Raw genomic sequence first — 18,133 nt, 5'->3', positions numbered from 1 at the left:
TGCTGGTAAAGTCTGGATAACATGGTTAATGTTGAATTCCACCTCAAGGGCACGTCGCACAACAGTCAGTGAGCGGGCAGTTGGAGGCGGCGCTGCGCTGCCCTGAGAGTAGCAGCATCTGTGCTGGACTTCCTGAAATGCGCACAGCTGCGGCGCACCTTTGTGAGCAAATCAGACAGATTGGGGTATGTCTTGAGGAACCGCTGAACTATGAGATTTAACACATGGGCCAGGCATGGCACATGTGTCAGTCTGCCGAGTTGCAGAGCCACCACCAGGTTACGGCCGTTGTCACACACAACCATGCCTGGCTTCAGGTTCAGCGGTGCCAGCCACAGATCAGTCTGTGCCGTGATGCCCTGTAATAGCTCTTGGGTGGTGTGCCTTTTATCGCCTAGGCTCAGCAGTTTGAGCACCGCCTGCTTAGCGCTTAGCGACGGCACTGGTGCTGTGCCTAGAACTACCGACTGATAGCGCCATGCCCACGGATGGTAATTCGGAGGAGGAGGTGGAGGAGGGGTGGGAGGAGGAGGAGGCATAGTAGGCCTAAGAGACCTGGACTGAGGTAGGCCCCGCAATCCTCGGCGTCAGCAGTATATGAGCAGCCCCAGGTACAGACTAAGTCCCAGCCTCCACCAAGTTAACCCAATGTGCCGTCAGAGATACATAGTGGCCCTGCCCGGCAGCACTCGTCCACGTGTCCGAAACGGCATTGGGCAGGGCATGGGTGATGTTATCTGACACCTGCTGGTGCAGGGCTCGGACGGCACATCGGGAAAAGTAGTGGCGGCTGGGGACCGAATACCGAGGGGCAGACGCCGCCATGAGGTTGCGACAGGCCTCGGTCTCTACCAGCCTATAGGGCAGCATCTCCAGGCTGAGTAATTTAGAGATGTGGACGTTGAGGGCTTGGGCGTGTGGGTGGGTTGCACTGTATTGTGACTCTGGGAAGGGTCCAGAAAACAGTTCCTCAGTGTATGCCGGTTCAAATGCCAAATTTTCCTGGGAGGGGGCAGACTGGGGGGAAGGAGGTGGAGGAGTGCTCACTTGGGTAACATGGGTGGACTGCGTGGATGACTGACTGGTGGACAAATGGCTAGAAGCATTGTCCGCAATCCACGACATCACCTGTTCGCACTATTTTGGCCTAAACTGTGCTCTACCACGAGTCCCAGTAACTTGAGACATGAAACTAGGGAGTGTAGCTTTGCGACGTTCCCCTGCTCCGTCATCTGCAGTTGTTGTCTCACCCCGCCCAGGACCACGGCCTCTGACCCCTACAGTAGTTGGACGCCCACGCCCTCGTCCTCTACCCCTAGCCGTCGGGTTCAACATTTTCAAAATTAAAGTCTATTATATAGACAAAACAGAAATATAAACTGTAAATATTTTTGGGGGTTTTTTTGTGTTTTTTTTTATTTTTTGTGGTTTTTTTATTTTTTTTATTTTGTTTTTTTTGTTTATTTTTTTATAGAACAAAACGTGCAGAAGAAATCACACAGCAATGACAGAAGATGATGATTGCTATGGCTAGTTTCTAACCTACACTGACAGCACACAACAGGATTTTGTGCTGTGCCTGTGACTTTCAGTTTTGAAAAAAAAAAAAATCGTCAGACTGTGCCTAATTCAATCAAACCCCTAATAAATTGTCCCACTTAGGTGTTTGAGATGGATATGTGTGTAACTAAGAGCTAAATAGAACGTTCGCAAGTCTCCCTGCAAATTCGTCACAATATGGTACTAGCTGCACTACTAGCCCAGCCACAAGCAAATAAAAAAAATATATATATAATGCTATTGTAGCCCTAAGAAGGGCTGTAGGGTTCTTGTAGAATCACTCCTGCCTAACACTATTCTAATAGAACACCCTAACGCTTTCCCTGAGCAGCAGCAGCTCTCTCCCTAACGGCATCCAGACAGAGAATGATCCGAGCAGCGCGGGCAGGGGATAGTATTTTCCAGGGTCACCTGATCAAGCCAGCAAACCACTGCTATCGACATGTAATTGTACCACGTGATGCTGGGTGTAGTGCAGAGTCTCCTGGCTTGTGATTGGCTCTGTTTCTGGTCGCCAAAAATCTAAGCGCCGCGAGATAACATTTTCTCGAGCGGGCGAAATACTCAATGAAAATACGAAATACGAGCAGTTCCGAGTATTCTAATGCTCGAACGAGCAGCAAGCTTGGACGAGTATGTTCGCTCATCTCTAGTGTTAACCTTTTAAGTGTAATGTAACCCGAACATTTAAAGAGAACCAGTCAGCAGGATTTCACATATTAGGTTAATTGCAGCTTCAGATCCCATTATACACAACATAAATGTATTTGATCAAGATATCTGCTGGGGAATCACATCAAACAGCATTGTTCAACTTTTGGAGCATAAGTCATGTGGGTGTGCTTTCAATAGTGACTCCATGACTCCATGGGCTGCTACTTGAGGTGCCCACATGACAAGCTTTCAGAAGAATATAGATAGCTTACTTTTCTTTATGCGATTTCTCAAAAATGAACCAGCAGATATCTTGAACAAATACATGTTTTTGTTGTGTATAATGGGACCTGCAGCAGCAGGGAACCTTAACTTTAATCTCATACTGGGAGGGGGGGGGAGGGGGAGCAAGTACATTATATTATTAGTATATTATTTATCATTAGCTGTAAAAGGGCCTGTACAATATGTACATTTTTTTAAACTTGTTTATTGAACAAGAAGAAAATGGATTTTTGCAATTACAAACGTTATATCACAGCAGTATGGTTGACAGGTAGTCCTCGGGTTACGACGGTCTCAGGTTACGTTGTTTCGTGGTTACAACGCTTTATACGGAGTCTCATTCCGACTTACGCGGTTCTCAGGTTACGTTGTTTCGTGGTTACAACGCTTTATACGGAGTCTCATTCCGACTTACGCGGTTTTGCGTCGTAAGTCAAACTGTACGTGCGCCGGAAGTCATAGAGTACTGCACACTGTACCCGGTTACTGTACATGAGAAAAACGAGTCTCCTGCACGCCATAATACCCTTCATTATGGCTCCCAAACGAAAGGTAGACTCATCTGATACCAGTGCCTCAAAGAAAAGAAGGCCATCACCATGGAGGTGAAAGTAGATATCATAAGGCGATCTGAGAAGGGGGAAACAGCAACAGAAATTGGCAGGTCATTAGGACTTAGTCGTTCGACTGTTGCTACGATTATCAAGGATAAAGATCGTATCCTTGAACATGTGAAAGGATCTGCTCCTATGAAAGCAACAGTGATAACAAAGCAGCATAGTGGGCTTATTATTGAGATGGAGAGATTATTGGTGCTTTGGTTGGAAGACCAAAATCAACGCCGTATCCCTGTGACTTTTATGGTTATTCAGGAGAAGGCTAGGCAACTGTTTGAGGCTTTGAAAAGAGAAAAGGGGGAAGGAAGTGAAGAATTTGTGGCGAGTAGGGGTTGGTTTATGAGGTTTAAGGATCGTGCCAATTTCCATAACATTAAAGTGCAAGGTGAAACTGCTAGTGCTGATGAGAAAGCAGCAACTGAGTTTCCTAAAGAATTGGCTAAGATAAATGAGGAGGGTGGTTACTGTGCTCAACAAGTGTTCAACGTGGATGAGATAGGCTTGTTCTGGAAACGTTTGCCTAACCGTACGTACATCTCCAAGGAGGAGAAGACAGCACCAGGTCATAAAGTCGGCAAGGAAAGACTGACTTTGCTTCTTGGGGGCAATGCTGCTGGAAACTACAAACTGAAGCCCATGCTGGTATATCAGGCTGAGAATCCAAGGGCGCTCAAGGGTATTTCAAAAGGTCATCTACCAGTCATCTGGAAGTCTAATAGGAAGGCATGGGTGACACTTGCAGTGTTGTTAATTCTGGACAATGCCCCTGGACACCCTGCCCATCTGGATGACTTTAACCCTAATGTCAAGGTGGTTTACCTTCCACCTAATACCACTGCCCTAATACAGCCTATGGATTAAGGAGTCATTGCTACATTCAAGGCCTACTACCTACAAAGGGTCACTGGTAATGCTTTAGCAGCAACTGAAAAGGATAAGGACTTGACTCTCAAGGACTTTTTGGAAAGCATACAACATCCTTGATGCTGTGAATAACATTGCTGATTCCTGGGATGAGGTTAAGCAGACCAGTATGAATGGTGTGTGGAAAAAACTGTGTCACCAGTTTGTGAATGATGTCATAGAGGTCCAAGAGTCAGTGACTAGCGTCATAAAGAACGTTGTTGATATGAGTAAGACAATGAATCTGGAGGTGGAGGAGGATGATGTCACAGAGCTACTGGCATCTCATGGAGAGGAGTTATCTGCTGAGGACCTTATTCAACTGGAGAAGCAGATGATAGAGGAAGAGGAAGACAAACCAACCCCAGAACCTAAGAGATTTACAAGGCAGGGCTTGGCAGCAGGTTTTGCCCTGATACAGGAAGGGTTGTCAAGGTTTGAGCCTGAGGATCCCAACATGGAAAGGTACACTAGGGTTGCCAGAGGAGTCATGGATTCCCTTAGCTGTTACAAGGAGATCTTGGAGGAGAAGAAGATGGTCTAATTCCAAACTAACCTGCAGCAGTACTTCAAGAAGGTAGAGAGGCCTGCAACAAATCTTGCAACAGATCCTGAACCCTCTACCTCAGCTGCCCCTCTTGACTCAGCTGCCCCAGTATCTCCAGCACCTTCTGCACCTTCCTCCCAATAAGTAAGCCTGTTCTATCTTTGGAATTGTTACAGTATCTTTGTTTATTACAGTACACTGTTTATTACTGTTACAGCTCTTACAGTACAGTATTTCATTATTAAACATACTATACTGCACAATATTTTACTGTACCTATGTTTATTGATAATTATGTAGGGTACTGTGTTAGGATAGGTGTTTGGATAGGCTAAGTGTTCGCAGTACTGTACTGTTATTATGGTACAGTACTGTATGAACGTATGATCCGACATACGTCGAAATTCGGTTTACGACGCCACGTAAGAACGGATCAACGTCGTAAGTCGAGGACTACCTGTACAGGTATATAATAGTGCCATCCAAAGTAGAAATACATACACAAACAGGCTTGTACGAAGAGAATACAAATAATAAACAAACAAATTGGTGCACACACGGTTGTCGAACCTTACTCACAAGGTTGTCTATCTTCTTTAGCAACACAAGTGGAATACAGCCAACAAGCATCACATACTGTTATATAAAAATATCAGGTGATCATTATCTCATATTTATGAAGACATCTAGTGCAAATTACAGGAGGGCATCAAGCGAGGAGGACTTGGCTGAAGCAGAATATAAGGTTAGGGGTGAGTCGCACCACTTCCCCCATACTTTTGTAAATTTCTTGGGACCTCGTCTATGTAGGAAAACTATCCTTTCATATGGCATTATACCGTAAACTAGGGGTGCCACTGCTTTACGGCCATAAACAGCACTTGACGGAGGAAGATTAAAGTGTGGTGTGGCCATAGCTCCTCGTCCAGGAGCCCAAATAAGCATATGGCAGGCGTTAGATCAATTGGTGTCTCAACTATACCAGATAGGGTGTCGATTACCTCCTTCCAGATAGTCTGAAGGAATGGGCATGTCCAGATCATGTGCCAAAATGAGGCTGCTGCACAATTACACCTGTGGCAGCGGGGAGAGGCGGTACGGCCCATTTTGTGCAACCGTATCAGTTAGGTAGCATTGATGGATTATATAGAGTTGAATTAGTTTGTTATTAATAGAGGGAGATACATAGCGGTGCGACTCAAGTAGTTCAGCGAAGTCCTCCTCACTTAAGGTGGGGATCAGTGTCCCACATTCAGCTAATGCCTTGCCCTGATTGGAATTGGCTTTAGCCTGGATGAGGAATGAGTAGATTGTAGAAATAAGACCTGCTGGTCATTGCAATCTTACTATTACCTAACAAGGGACATGAGAAGAGGGAGTGGTCAGAGGCTGTAGGGTATTGAGTGTGGAAAGAGTGCCTTAGTTGGAAATATAGGCCGTGCTTATGGAGTTTATGTTTTGTAGAGAACTACTCAAAGGACATAAAAACATTATCCTGCATAACATCATGTATAGTGCATATACCACGGGAGCTCCAGAATGACAGGCCAATCTTTTGGGAGATGTGAAGGAAAACAGGGTTATCCCAGAGAGGATTCCAGGGAAATGTCCTTATATTTAATGAGGCGGATGGCCTTTTGCCATGCCAGGCTGGCTACCCTATGTATCGGTAGGAGTTTATTGCCTGACAGTGTGGTACATACAGAAGGTGCCACAACTGCTTTGATTCCAGGTATGCTGCCAGGTGGGCGTCTGAAGTCTGAAGCTTTTCTCCCCCCACCCAGGTGTTTAAGTTGTCCATCCATATAGTATAAGTAAAAATCCAGAAGTGGCATTGCCGTCAGGGCTTTTGGACGCTGTAGGCTGGGTAATCGTAATTTAGAGTGGCCCAACCCCCATATAAAAAGAATCAGTAAGGAGTCCATGGCCTTGAAAAAAGACTTAGAGATGGGGACAAAGATATAGTATAGACACTTTGGCTGCACCACCATCTTAATAAGGTTTATGTGTCCCGCCACTGATAAGGGGAGTTTTGACCAAATTTTGAATTTAAACTTCAAGTGTGGGATCAGCGACCATACATTCTTGGATAACATCTCTACTGGTGATCTAGATATACGGATCCCAAGATACTTAAAATTAGACACCTTTTCTAATGCCTGGCTGTCGATAGACCCGAGGTCTGTCTATCCCGCAGGTACATAACACACGATTTTGACCAATTTATGGACAAACCAGATAAGCTCCCATAGTCATCGATAAGCTCCACTGCTCTATTAAGGGAACTCTCAGGGTCCAACAGAAAAAGAAGGAGAGCCCTATACGTAATGCCCTTCTATACCAGATCCGCTCAAAGCATCATCGCCAAGGGAATCAACGCCAGTGCAAAAAGCAACAGAGACAGGCCCACTTGAAACTGTTCGGAGCAGGACCAGTTAAATGAGATACAGGCCTTGGGGGCTTAGTAGATAATGGACACCCATTTTTGGAAAACTGCAAACCCCATTCTGCAAAGAACCCCCTGTAGGAATGGCCATTCTATTGAGTCAAAGGCCTTGGCCGCCTCCAGCGAGGCCAAGGCCCAATCCTCATCCCCCTCCAGACATCATCACCTGTACACTTCGTAGGTTGTCCGTAGTGCTGCGTCCATGGATAAATCCGGACTGGTCCCTATGGACTATGTACGCCCCACCGGGTTCAGCCAATTTGCCAGAACCCTAGTAAGAATTTTATATTCTGCTTCAAGCAGTGAGATGGGGCAGTAGGATAAGCAGTCCAGGGGGTCCTTGTCCGGCTTAAGCAGGATGATAATAACTGCCTCATAAAAAGATGGTGGTAGGAAGCCCTCTTTAAACAAGTCTTTTAGTACCTGGAGTAGAGCAGGGAGAAGGGAATCCTGGCGAGAGCCTCTTACAGCTCCTCCAATACAATAGGGGAGTCCGGTAGCTCCCTCTGCTTGGTATCCTGTGTCCTACACGGGATATTGGCCAGAAATTCATCTATCTGGTACGGGGAGTGATCAACCTTTGAGCTGTATAAATCCTTGTAAAAGGATGTAAATGCCGAAAGAATGTCTCTATTCGTGTTTACCACCACTCCAGACTCATCTCTTATTTTAAGAATGTCTGGTTATTGTTGGGGTTGTTATGCAGGATATAGTCATCCAGTGATGCGGGTATACGATCTTGGTCGCCTATTAGACCTAACCAAAATGGGTGTATTTTGCGTTTAGAGCCCCCTGTTGGTGGGTCTGCTAGCTGAAATACTGCCAATATTGGAGAATGGTCTGAAGGACCATGAGGCAAGTGGTCCACCGATGTTAGTGCCAGGCAGGCCTTGTCATTGCTTCAGACATAGTCTATACAAGACAAAGTCTCTCTACCTGGGGTATAGCATGTGAATTCCCTGAGCCCTGGATGACTAGAGCGCCACAGGTCAGACCATCCCATCTCGCCAAGGAATCTAGCTAGGAGTGACGGGCGATGGCTCGTTGGGGCCGGTCCTGCCACATGAAATTTGTCAATAGATGGGTCTAATACAGAATTCCAGTCCCTCATGCTCAAGGAGCTGGGGAAGGCTGATGTGAAGCGAGCCGCTTCATACAAAAGGGATAGGCCTGATGACAGTGGGATATATAGGCACAGGATGACATATGACATAAAATTTATCCAGGCTTCAGTAAACAGATATCTGCCTTTGGGATCTACAAGAACAGAGCCCAATTCCCATCTAACCATTCTGTGGACTAGTAAGGATACTCCTCGGGAATGTGTGGAGAGTGTCGCATGAGCTGACCACTGTACCCATGGAGGAGCCATGTGCGTTTCTAGCAGGCATATTAGGTGGGGTTGTGGGCACCCATTGAGGAGATTATATTATACTTGCATGTGTCCCTCATACCTCTGACATACCAAGTTAAAACAGATGAGGACATATCGTGTGGCACCAACTAAATAACCAGAATAACAAGAGTAAAATACAAAATAAACAGTATCATTAATAAAAACTTTTTTGGGGGAAATCCATGGGGTGAATTCACCCCGGTACAACGGCTGCATAGCAGGGCTAACAGTAAATATCACAGGGGAGACCACCCACAGAATGACACACCCAACGCGCCATTTTGGGCTGTCACCCCGGGCATAATGCACTCAACATGAATAGGCCTTGCAAAACTAGGCCTCTAAGGCCTCATGGCCTAGCAAAAACTTTAGCATATAATAAAGGAGAGGGGATAGAAACATGGCAGAGAAATGCAAAAATACTTATCACAGCAGTCCCCTTGAGGCCAAGTTTCAAATATTGCAGAGATTATGCTCAGCGTCGAGGTGGTCTTTTCCTGGTGTTAAGCCAGTCGTCTGCTTCCTGCGGTGTGTCAAAAAATATGGTGTGATCTTCGTACACAACTCGCAGTAGTGCTTGAAATAACATTGAGTACCCACCTGAAGTTCCCGCAGCCTTTTCTTGGCTCCCAGAAAAGAAGACCTGGTCTTCTGTAGAGCTACGGAGAAATCTGGGAAAAGTGAAATGTCCCCCCCCTTGGTAAGAGATAATCCGCATGCGTCTTGAGGCCTGAATAATCGCATTCCGGTCCTTGCTGCACATCAGGCGGATTAGGAAAGGTCAAGCTCTGGCTCCGGGTGACCAAGGATTAGCGGGAACACGATGAAGTCTCTCGATCGCATAAGTTGGTGATAATGCTGCAGCAGTTATGGTATCTTTGAACCATTGTAAAATGAAGGCGACCTGATCATTACCCTCAGCTGTTCTGGAAGGCCCTGTGAGCGCACACATTGTTGCGCCAGAGTCTATTTTCTAGGTCGCCTGACATAAGGGCCCAAAGAGCCGCCGCCTTTTCCAGGGACCGCAAGCGCTTTGGCAGAGGAGCAGTTAGGTCTTCCACCTGGGAATTGCAAGTCTCTGTTTCCTTGACCCTGTCCCTGAGTTTCTGCAGGTCCTGCCGGATTAGGTCCACATCCACTCTTACTTTGTCTAACTTGGAGGTGAGGGACGTGGTGGAGGTCTGGATAGCGATCAAGAGCTGGCAGGATACCTCTTTGAGAGGGAGGTCGGGTTCATCCGGATCAGAGTCCAGATTAGGGTCTTGTACATGGGGTGCAGGAGGAATGGTGGGAGCTGCTGACTCTGAAGGCCCGGCACTATCTTGTGAGCCCTGCCATGCATATTCCCGGAGTTTAGCAGCTGCACTGGAGGCTCTGGTTTTGCTCATTCTCCATGGGTAATGGCCGCAGCCACTCTTAGCTTTGCGGCCCGGTATTTTGACAGCAGGATATCTGCAAGCTTAGCTGGTTATCGCTGGGTGAGTACAGAGCTCTCCTCACATGCGACTGCTCTTGTCGGCCGCTTAGCCACGCCCCCTACAATATGTACTTTTATGATACTCAGGACACTTCTCTGCAAAAAATAGTTAAACCTACAGATTTAACATTTTCTTTGATGAATGTTCTGGTGAAAATATTTTTATAGTTTATAAGGTAGAAAAAAGGCACGTGTCCCTCAAGTTCAACCAAGGAAGGGATGGGATTGGATGCGGAAGGGATTTAGGGGAAACAATTCAATATAACATATCTGTCAAAGTTATTTAGATGCAAAAAGGCCTCTAGACTCTTCTTGAAGCTCTCTGCTGTCCCTACTGTGACCAGCCCCTGAGGTTATTCCACAGATTCACAGTTCTCATAATAAAAAATGCCCTGTCGCCTCTGGTGATTAAACCTTGTTTTTTCCAGAGGCAGACAGTGCCCCTCGTCTTTTGATTTGATTTAATCTGGACCAACATTCCACCATACTTTTTGTATGGACCATTCATATATTTATATAAATTAAACATATCCCCTCTTAATCGTCTCTTTTTCAGACTAATAAATGAGACCCTCCATACCCCTTATCATTTTGTGGCTCTTCTTTGCACCCTCTTCAACTCCAGGGCACCCTTTTTATGAACCGGAGCCCTCAACTGGATAGCATACTCCAGGTGAGGGAAAACCAATGCCTTGTATAGTGGTAATAATACATCCCTATCCCAAGTCCATACCACTTTTGATACATGACAAGATCTTGCTGGCTTTAGAGGCAGCTGATTGACATTAAATGCTGTTATTTAATTTATGATCTACTAGTACCCCCGTCTCAATAAGGGACTCTCCCAGGGACTCGCCCCAGGTGCATAACCTTACACTTATCCACATGGAACCTCATTTGTCAAGTGAATGACCAAACACTCAGTTGTCCAAGTCACCCTGCAGCCTATGAACATCCTCAATAGACTGTATTACACAGCTTTGTGTCATCTGCAAAAGCACACAAAGTACTATTAATTCCTAAATCTGTATCATTAATAAATAAAGTAGTAGTGTGCCAAGCACAGAACCCTGGCGTACTGTTGCGAATATATAAATGCATGACATTTTAATGTTTCAAGGAAAATACAAAATAGTTTTTAAAAGGAGTATGGATTTTTACATATTTCAGTGGAAAAGTAAATTTTTTAAATGATTTGTGTGTTTGTTACAAAGTTACTTGAAGGTGGTTGCTTGAAGGTGGCATTCAAGTGTTGATTAAGACAACTGCATTCAATAGATTGTGTATTTTCAAAAAATATAGATAGGTTTTATAGGTGCACTTACTTTTTAATCTATGCTATATATTAAAGGTTTTGACGATTTTAAAATTTCTAGCTGAAAAGCAGATTTATGGTTATTTCCGTCTTTTTATGATTATATATTCATGTAAACAAATGCCCATGAGGTAAGAGCTCTGCACATGTTCATCTTTGTCATTTAGTTGATATGATACATATTATTTTCAGTTTGGAACACATTTTTTGGCATTAATTTTTTAAAAATAAAAATTACAATTTTGAATCAAAATTGCATCATGGTGCCTATGTTTATAAATGCATGAGTGCATTTTCAAAATGTGGCTAGTGTCTGCTTTTAGGAAATATATTGGGGGAGATTTATTAATCTGTCCACGACCGAATTCTGTCATAGTTTGCACTAAAAAACTGCACCAGAAATACTGCTGACCCGAAAGAATGGTGTCCTAACTTTGTGGAATAAAGTAAGCCAACTAATTTAATAAATATGGTGCAGAATAAGACTGTCTAGTCTAACTCTGCATTGTCTAACCTTAGGACACTTTTTATAAATATGCCTCATTATTTTATAGTGTTACTTATTTTATGGTGTTACAAATATAAAAAATTGTATAAATTGCCCTGGCAAATGCAGGTGCAAAATCTGCAAACTATTGCCAGTAAAATGGTTAATAATGAATAAATAATATAATCCTTATTTTACGTACCTGACCTCAGGTTGAGGTATTGCTTCTAAGTTTGCTGGCACCTGGACTCCTTTTTCCCATTCTTGCCTCCAGGAATCAGCCAATATGTAAAAGTCATCTGGTCCAAATTGGAAGGAATCTGGAACTTTCATAGCAGTAATTAAATCAGTACGAAAAACCTGGGGAAAAAAAATAGTAAAACAAGCTGATAAAAAAATAAAATGAAAAAAAAAAATGAGGTAAGATACAGATCACCCTTGCAATGTTCCAGTGCTTTGGTAGTCCTGTGAGAAGTATCCCCTTGAGGTTATACAGGCTGCACCATTGGGTGTCCAATTGTAGAGATACGGAATCATGGAACTCCTTGACCTCTTAACGACTTGTGACGTACTACCACATCACAAGTCCATCAAGGGAGTATGGAGAGGGCTCACGGGCTCTGTTTTTACGATTTTCACTGTAACGACATCTCCCCTCCCTGATCGAGGGGTTTAAAGGACTTCTACCACTAGGATGAAGGACTGTAAACCAAAGTATGAACAAAAAGTATACAGGACCAAAAACCGTACTCAAAATACCATGTAGTAAATCAATATAATATAAATCTTTATTAATACACATAGGGGAAATCAAAATGGACATTAAAAACACACGTTAAAATCCTCTAAATGGGAAAAAGATAGCCAAGTGGTGAAAACCAAGAAATTCCAGAGAGATATGACGGATTTTCAGAATCAACGGGTATACCGTTGGCAACGGGTGAACTCTTCACGACCAATGAGAAGGTCAGAGTCAACCTCATCGCTTGAAACTGTGGCTTCGGACTCCTCGTGCCTTGGAGCAGAGGGGCCTACGGAGCACAGAATGGCACCATACCACAATCAGGGGACCCCAATGAAACGCAAATCCAAGTAATCAAGATAAATTTCCTTCAGTAATTTGGCCAAAATCCACTGCCTTCCCTCCCTTGTCAGCTAGCCCTTAGGTGGAAATGTTTGTGAGGATGACAGTGGCGGAACTTCGGAAATTGCCACAATCTCGTCAATTTGATAATCTAACACGAGGTCAAAGACAAGCCCGCAATGAATTGAAAAACATGAAAGAAGTAATATTCAAGCAAGCTGACAAGGGCAGCAATGTAGTGGTATGGCCGACTAAAATGTATGAGGCCGAGGCATTCAGACAACTGGACCCCACGGCTTAGATCAGGAGCGGACACCACACTCCCTAAGCCCATTTTTGCCTGGCTGCATTGCCTTACCCGTCAAACTGCCCCCACAAGGGACAAGGACGTTTGTTGGATGAACCCAGTGATCCCCTGATGAGCCCCAAAGGGCGAAACAAACCTTGTCGGGATTTGGGATTCATACTCCTCTTAGGACATACATCCTACAACATAGGAGCCACAACTCCATTTGTTGGCACCTCTGTGACACTATAAGGACCATAACCTGACTTCACCTGCTAATTAGGTCTACAACAGGGCCAGTCATTGCAGGGTCAGATTCCAGTCGGGCCTGTGGTTGAATAGGACCACAGTCCCGAGGCTAGGCTACCAGGGTGTACTAGATCTGCGTCCAAAACTAGGGTTTAATAGGGACTTATTTTGTGACTACAGTGTCATTAAGACCCTTACCCACGTGGACATAACGCTCATCTTCTCACCCTCTTCCTTTCGTTTCCTGTGCACTCCTCATGGACGATTCATCTACCCCACTATGACCATTCACTATATTTTCTTACTGACTCCGGGGTAGCTTTACTCCTAACACTACTTCCTAAGGAGTCTCGCAGATCCCATATTCGAAAGTTTTTGAGACGTACGCAATCCCGGAGGTGAGCCCATTTTTTCATCACTTATTACAACCTTTAGGACACCCCGAGCCGTCTCTCATACCCCTTTGATCTATCTCATTTTCAGATTGGTCACCGATGCAGAGGACTCGAATATGCAAAGCAAAAGATCCTAATACACATCTCGCTGTAAATAAACAAGCACTATCATATTTTCAAATCACGAGTTGTACTTTTCTTTATTAGTATTTACGTGATTGTTTGAGGGCTATCTCAGTAGACCTCCTGAGAAACCCAACACGCATTATATTCAGACAACTAAAGCAACAAGAATGTTACACACAACTGACAATCAACCCCACGAAAGCATATAGTGACGAACTGATCTGTATATTGGACAAGGCATTAGGGAAGCGTATTATACCTGAAAGAATTTGGAAAGGGCTGGAGGTAAAGTTTTCCCACTATACCTTCGTTGTATTTTCTACCGAAAATACACAAGGATGCCAAAACATCGCCTGGCCGCCCTATCGTGTCTGGCTGTGGTAGTCTGTGTGAACCATCTTTCAGATTTATTGATTTCTATTTGCGCCCATGTATGGAGGAACTCCCGTCCTACATTCAGGACTCCACTGATGTCCTGAAGCGTTTGGAAGATGTTGTATTAGAACCATTAGACATGTTTCTGGTTTCCTGTGACGTGGAGGGATTATATACGTGCATTGGGAATGATTTGGGCATATCAGCAGCCCAGTTCTTCTTGGGGAACTGTGATTTGGATGAGGATCTGGTATGTTTCCTTTTCACACTATTGTGGTTCGTTCTAAACCACAATTCTTTTCTATTTAAAGAGAAATTCTATGTGCAAACAAGGGGGACGGCCATGGGGGCCACCTGTGCCCCCTCGTATGCAAATTTATTTCTAGGCCACTGGGAAAGGAATGAAGTACAGGAGGCGATGGATAGGACACCTGGACATGTATTGTCATGGATGAGATTTATCGACGATATTCCTGTTTATATGGCAGAGGTCAAGGGGTGACTTGGATCGATTTTTGTCGGTTCTCAATACCAACAACCTGAATATCCGGTTGACGAGTAAAATCAGCCAAAGACATATGGAGTTCCTGGATATTCAGATTGAGGTTGGAACAGGGGGACATTTAAATACTTCCATACATCGGAAAGAAACATCACTTAATGCTCTCCTGCATGCCAGGTCATTTCACATAGCTCATACGATTTGTTCCATTCCAACAGGACAATTTCTAAGAGCATGACGAATTTGTGACACATCTAACAGCTTTGAGAAGGAATCCATGATCCTCAGAACACGTTTCAAACAATACATACAGAGGGGTTATCTGAGAGCGAAATCAACTGACAGAAGATTATTATTAACTCAGAAGCAAAGACCTTTACAGGAGAACAAGGTAAGAATCATTACCCCATACAATGCACAATGGAGGGAAATGAACAAGATCTTTGAGCGGTTCTGGCCAATATTACTATCAGATCCTGATAAGGAACATATAGCGGAAATACCCCAGATAGTTTCTAAACGTGCTGACACCATCGGCAATACTTTGGTAAGAAGCCATTATACATCCCCCAAAGGGTCCTGACTGGGGATCATTTCCCTGTGGACACTGTTCTGTATGTCCACATATTATAAAGACAAAAACCTTTCAGGATTCAAAAGGCCGACACAATTTTAACATTGTGCATTTTGTTAATTGCAGCACCACCGGTGTAGTGTACGTGATTTGTTGCCCGTGTGGGCTCAAATACATGGGCATGACCACACGCGAGTTGAAAATCCGCCTTCTCTAAATCGGTGCGAAGGAGTTTACTTGTTGTCCTGATGTCCTTAATATGCATATTAAGGACATCAGGACAAGTAAACTCCTTCGCACCGATTTAGAGAAGTTGGCCAAACTTAAACCTGTGCCAAAACATTTTTTGGAATATCATGGATGCAGATGGCAGGACCTTCGAGCATACGGGATAGACAAGATGATTTTGGGAGCCCGTGGAGGATATACCTTCAAGAAATTGGAGAGGATTGAATTGAAATGGATTGTGAAATTAGATACCATTTTTTTCGCTGATTTTAATATATTGTGTATATCTATTGGTTTTATCATTACATTCGTTATTCACTGGCGGCAGTGGTTTGTGATATTTAGTGTGGGGTATACTGGTTTTTGTGGTATGCTCTCTACCCCTTTTTTAGGGGGTAGGCACATACACTTTATTGAGAGTGAGGATAGTGACTAATATGACAGAATCGGTGGTATTGTGGAGGTCTTTTGAATGTGTTTTCAAGCATTCCTGTAATGGGTGCGGATGTACAATGTCGGCTCTTCCTTTTAGGGGTGTCCTTTTTTATTATTATCTTATTTCTTCTTCCTGTTCTCTTGTAATTAGGATGACTATTATAACATAGGGTTTATATAACCAACTTTTGATTAAATCATAGTAAGATTTTCATGCACAGGCACTCAAGCATCATGCACACGGCACTTTATACACATTGCACTTTACTTAGGTTGGGACCCACACATGAATACACGTTAGTTGTTGTGATATCTCATTAGTATTTTTATCAGCCAGTTCACGTCATTATAGGCTGTCACTATTGCATTTTCCCACACTTTTAGGTACACTTTCAGTGGTATTGCATATTCTATATGCATTCATTTCTAGATCAGTTCACAGTTGTCATATAGACACATATAAGTCAGTACTACAGTATCACACTCACCAAATCGGTTTATGCAAACTACATTTTCACTTAAATATTCTTTTATTTTTACTCACGATCATACACATGCACTGTTTTTTATGGTCACGTATATTTTCTGCCATTTTCACTGATTTTGTTGGCATATGAGCAATGGAAAAATATATATATATTCCCTTTGATTAATATATGTACAATGTATAAGAGCCATTCTTGCACTAATTATGCGATATACGGGATATCATAACCACATACACAATTATAGTGGTTTACAATTCATACCACATTTGATGATTTTGTTGTTCTTTTTATGCACTTTAATACCTCCTTGCTTTTACCAACTTACGGCATACTTACCTGTATTCTCTGTGTGTGGTACGCCTGCCCACACTCCCTGCCAGCACCTAAGATGGGCGGGTGATGCGCATCTCTTCAGCGCATGCTCGGACTCCGGCGACGGACCCGTACTTCCGGTTTGTGGTGACGCGCATGATTGCGCCACCTACTCTCCAGAACTCTGGCCCGTCTTCCGGTGGCGTGCGTGACGACCGGAGCGATGCGCCATTAATAGACACCTGCCCTCTTAATACATCTTAAGTAAGACGTCTCCATTGGCCAATACCGGTCAGCTGGCTATGTTAGTGAGGGTAGATATATCCTCCACCCGCCATACATGGTGGTCTGGGGCTCATTTACTTTATGGTATTTTGAGTACGGTTTTTGGTCCTGTATACTTTTTGTTGGTATTAATTGTTTGAGCAGTATAGGGATCTGTTACAAGAGTACGGCTATTGGTATTCATTGTAAACCAAAGTACACTGACATACTGATGTGTGCCCACTCTAGCAGGATCTGCTCTTGTTTAGCATTTTATGCCCTGGTTTATGCGAGAAAAAAAGTTTTTAAAATCATGCAAATGTGCCTGAGGGGCTCCATAGCTGTTAATGGTGCCTGGAGGCTCTCAGGCTCATTTTCATAATTTTTAAGCTTTTTTTCTTAAAAACAGGAGCATAGAAAACTTAAAGAAGAGCGGATCCTGCCAGACGATTACAATAGTGCTTAGTTTACAATTCTTCATCCTGGTGGTAGATGCCCTTTAATGCTGGGTGTTTGCTGCAATATGGAGGGTACCCCTGTCACCTGTCATTTGCTCACTGTTTCAATACCCAAGTGCTACAATATTTACTGCTAATAGTGTTTACTATTCTCTCAATACATGGATTGTTCGGTTTCTTATCACTTGTCTCGTCAACCATAGCAAAACTGTGTCCATTTGTGTATAAATTTGTGTTCCATTCAGATGTTGTCTTATACATGCCCAATGAAGAGACGTGAAAGCTCGAAAGCTTGTAATTTTCTTCACCTTTTTAAATTAGCCAATAAAGGGTATCATCAACAAGGTCTGAGCTTTGATTTTTTCCCTAAACCACTTTGAGTGTTGCTTTTGCAGGTTACCAGTAAATTGGATTGGGACCTGTGCATTAACACAGGTGCTGATGCCGTTCCAGATAATCTCCTCAGAAGAAATATAGAAAGGTCAGTTGAATATAGACCATTTACATAGACAAAGAGGCTCATCACCAGGTGGATCATTTGATACAAAAGATATACATTGATAGTTTTGGAATTCCTAGAGGGGTCCCTAATGAGTTTAAAGCAAGGAATCAAATAGCTGCAGGGTTGGAGAAAGCTATCTTCTAGTGGGTTATGGGAAATAAAATTTTA

At 43.6% G+C, this 18,133-nt stretch overlaps 1 protein-coding gene across 5 annotated transcripts in view; it reads right to left on the bottom strand.

Moving 5' to 3' along the window:
• Nucleotides 1-18,133, bottom strand: part of JADE2 (jade family PHD finger 2) — a 203,656-nt gene that overhangs the window by 122,703 nt on the left and 62,820 nt on the right. For 4 of the 5 annotated variants that reach the window (XM_072145848.1, XM_072145851.1, XM_072145850.1 and 1 more), the window contains one exon: nt 11,890-12,047. In XM_072145848.1, coding sequence (XP_072001949.1) covers nt 11,890-12,047 — 158 coding nt within the window. Of the gene's footprint in view, nt 1-11,889; nt 12,048-18,133 lie in introns of those variants that run through there. The other variant, XM_072145852.1, reaches the window with a different exon arrangement.

Source organism: Engystomops pustulosus, chromosome 4, assembly GCF_040894005.1.
Source record: "Engystomops pustulosus chromosome 4, aEngPut4.maternal, whole genome shotgun sequence".
NCBI lineage: Eukaryota > Metazoa > Chordata > Amphibia > Anura > Leptodactylidae > Engystomops > Engystomops pustulosus.
This window is presented reverse-complemented; position numbering and strand designations above follow the sequence as displayed.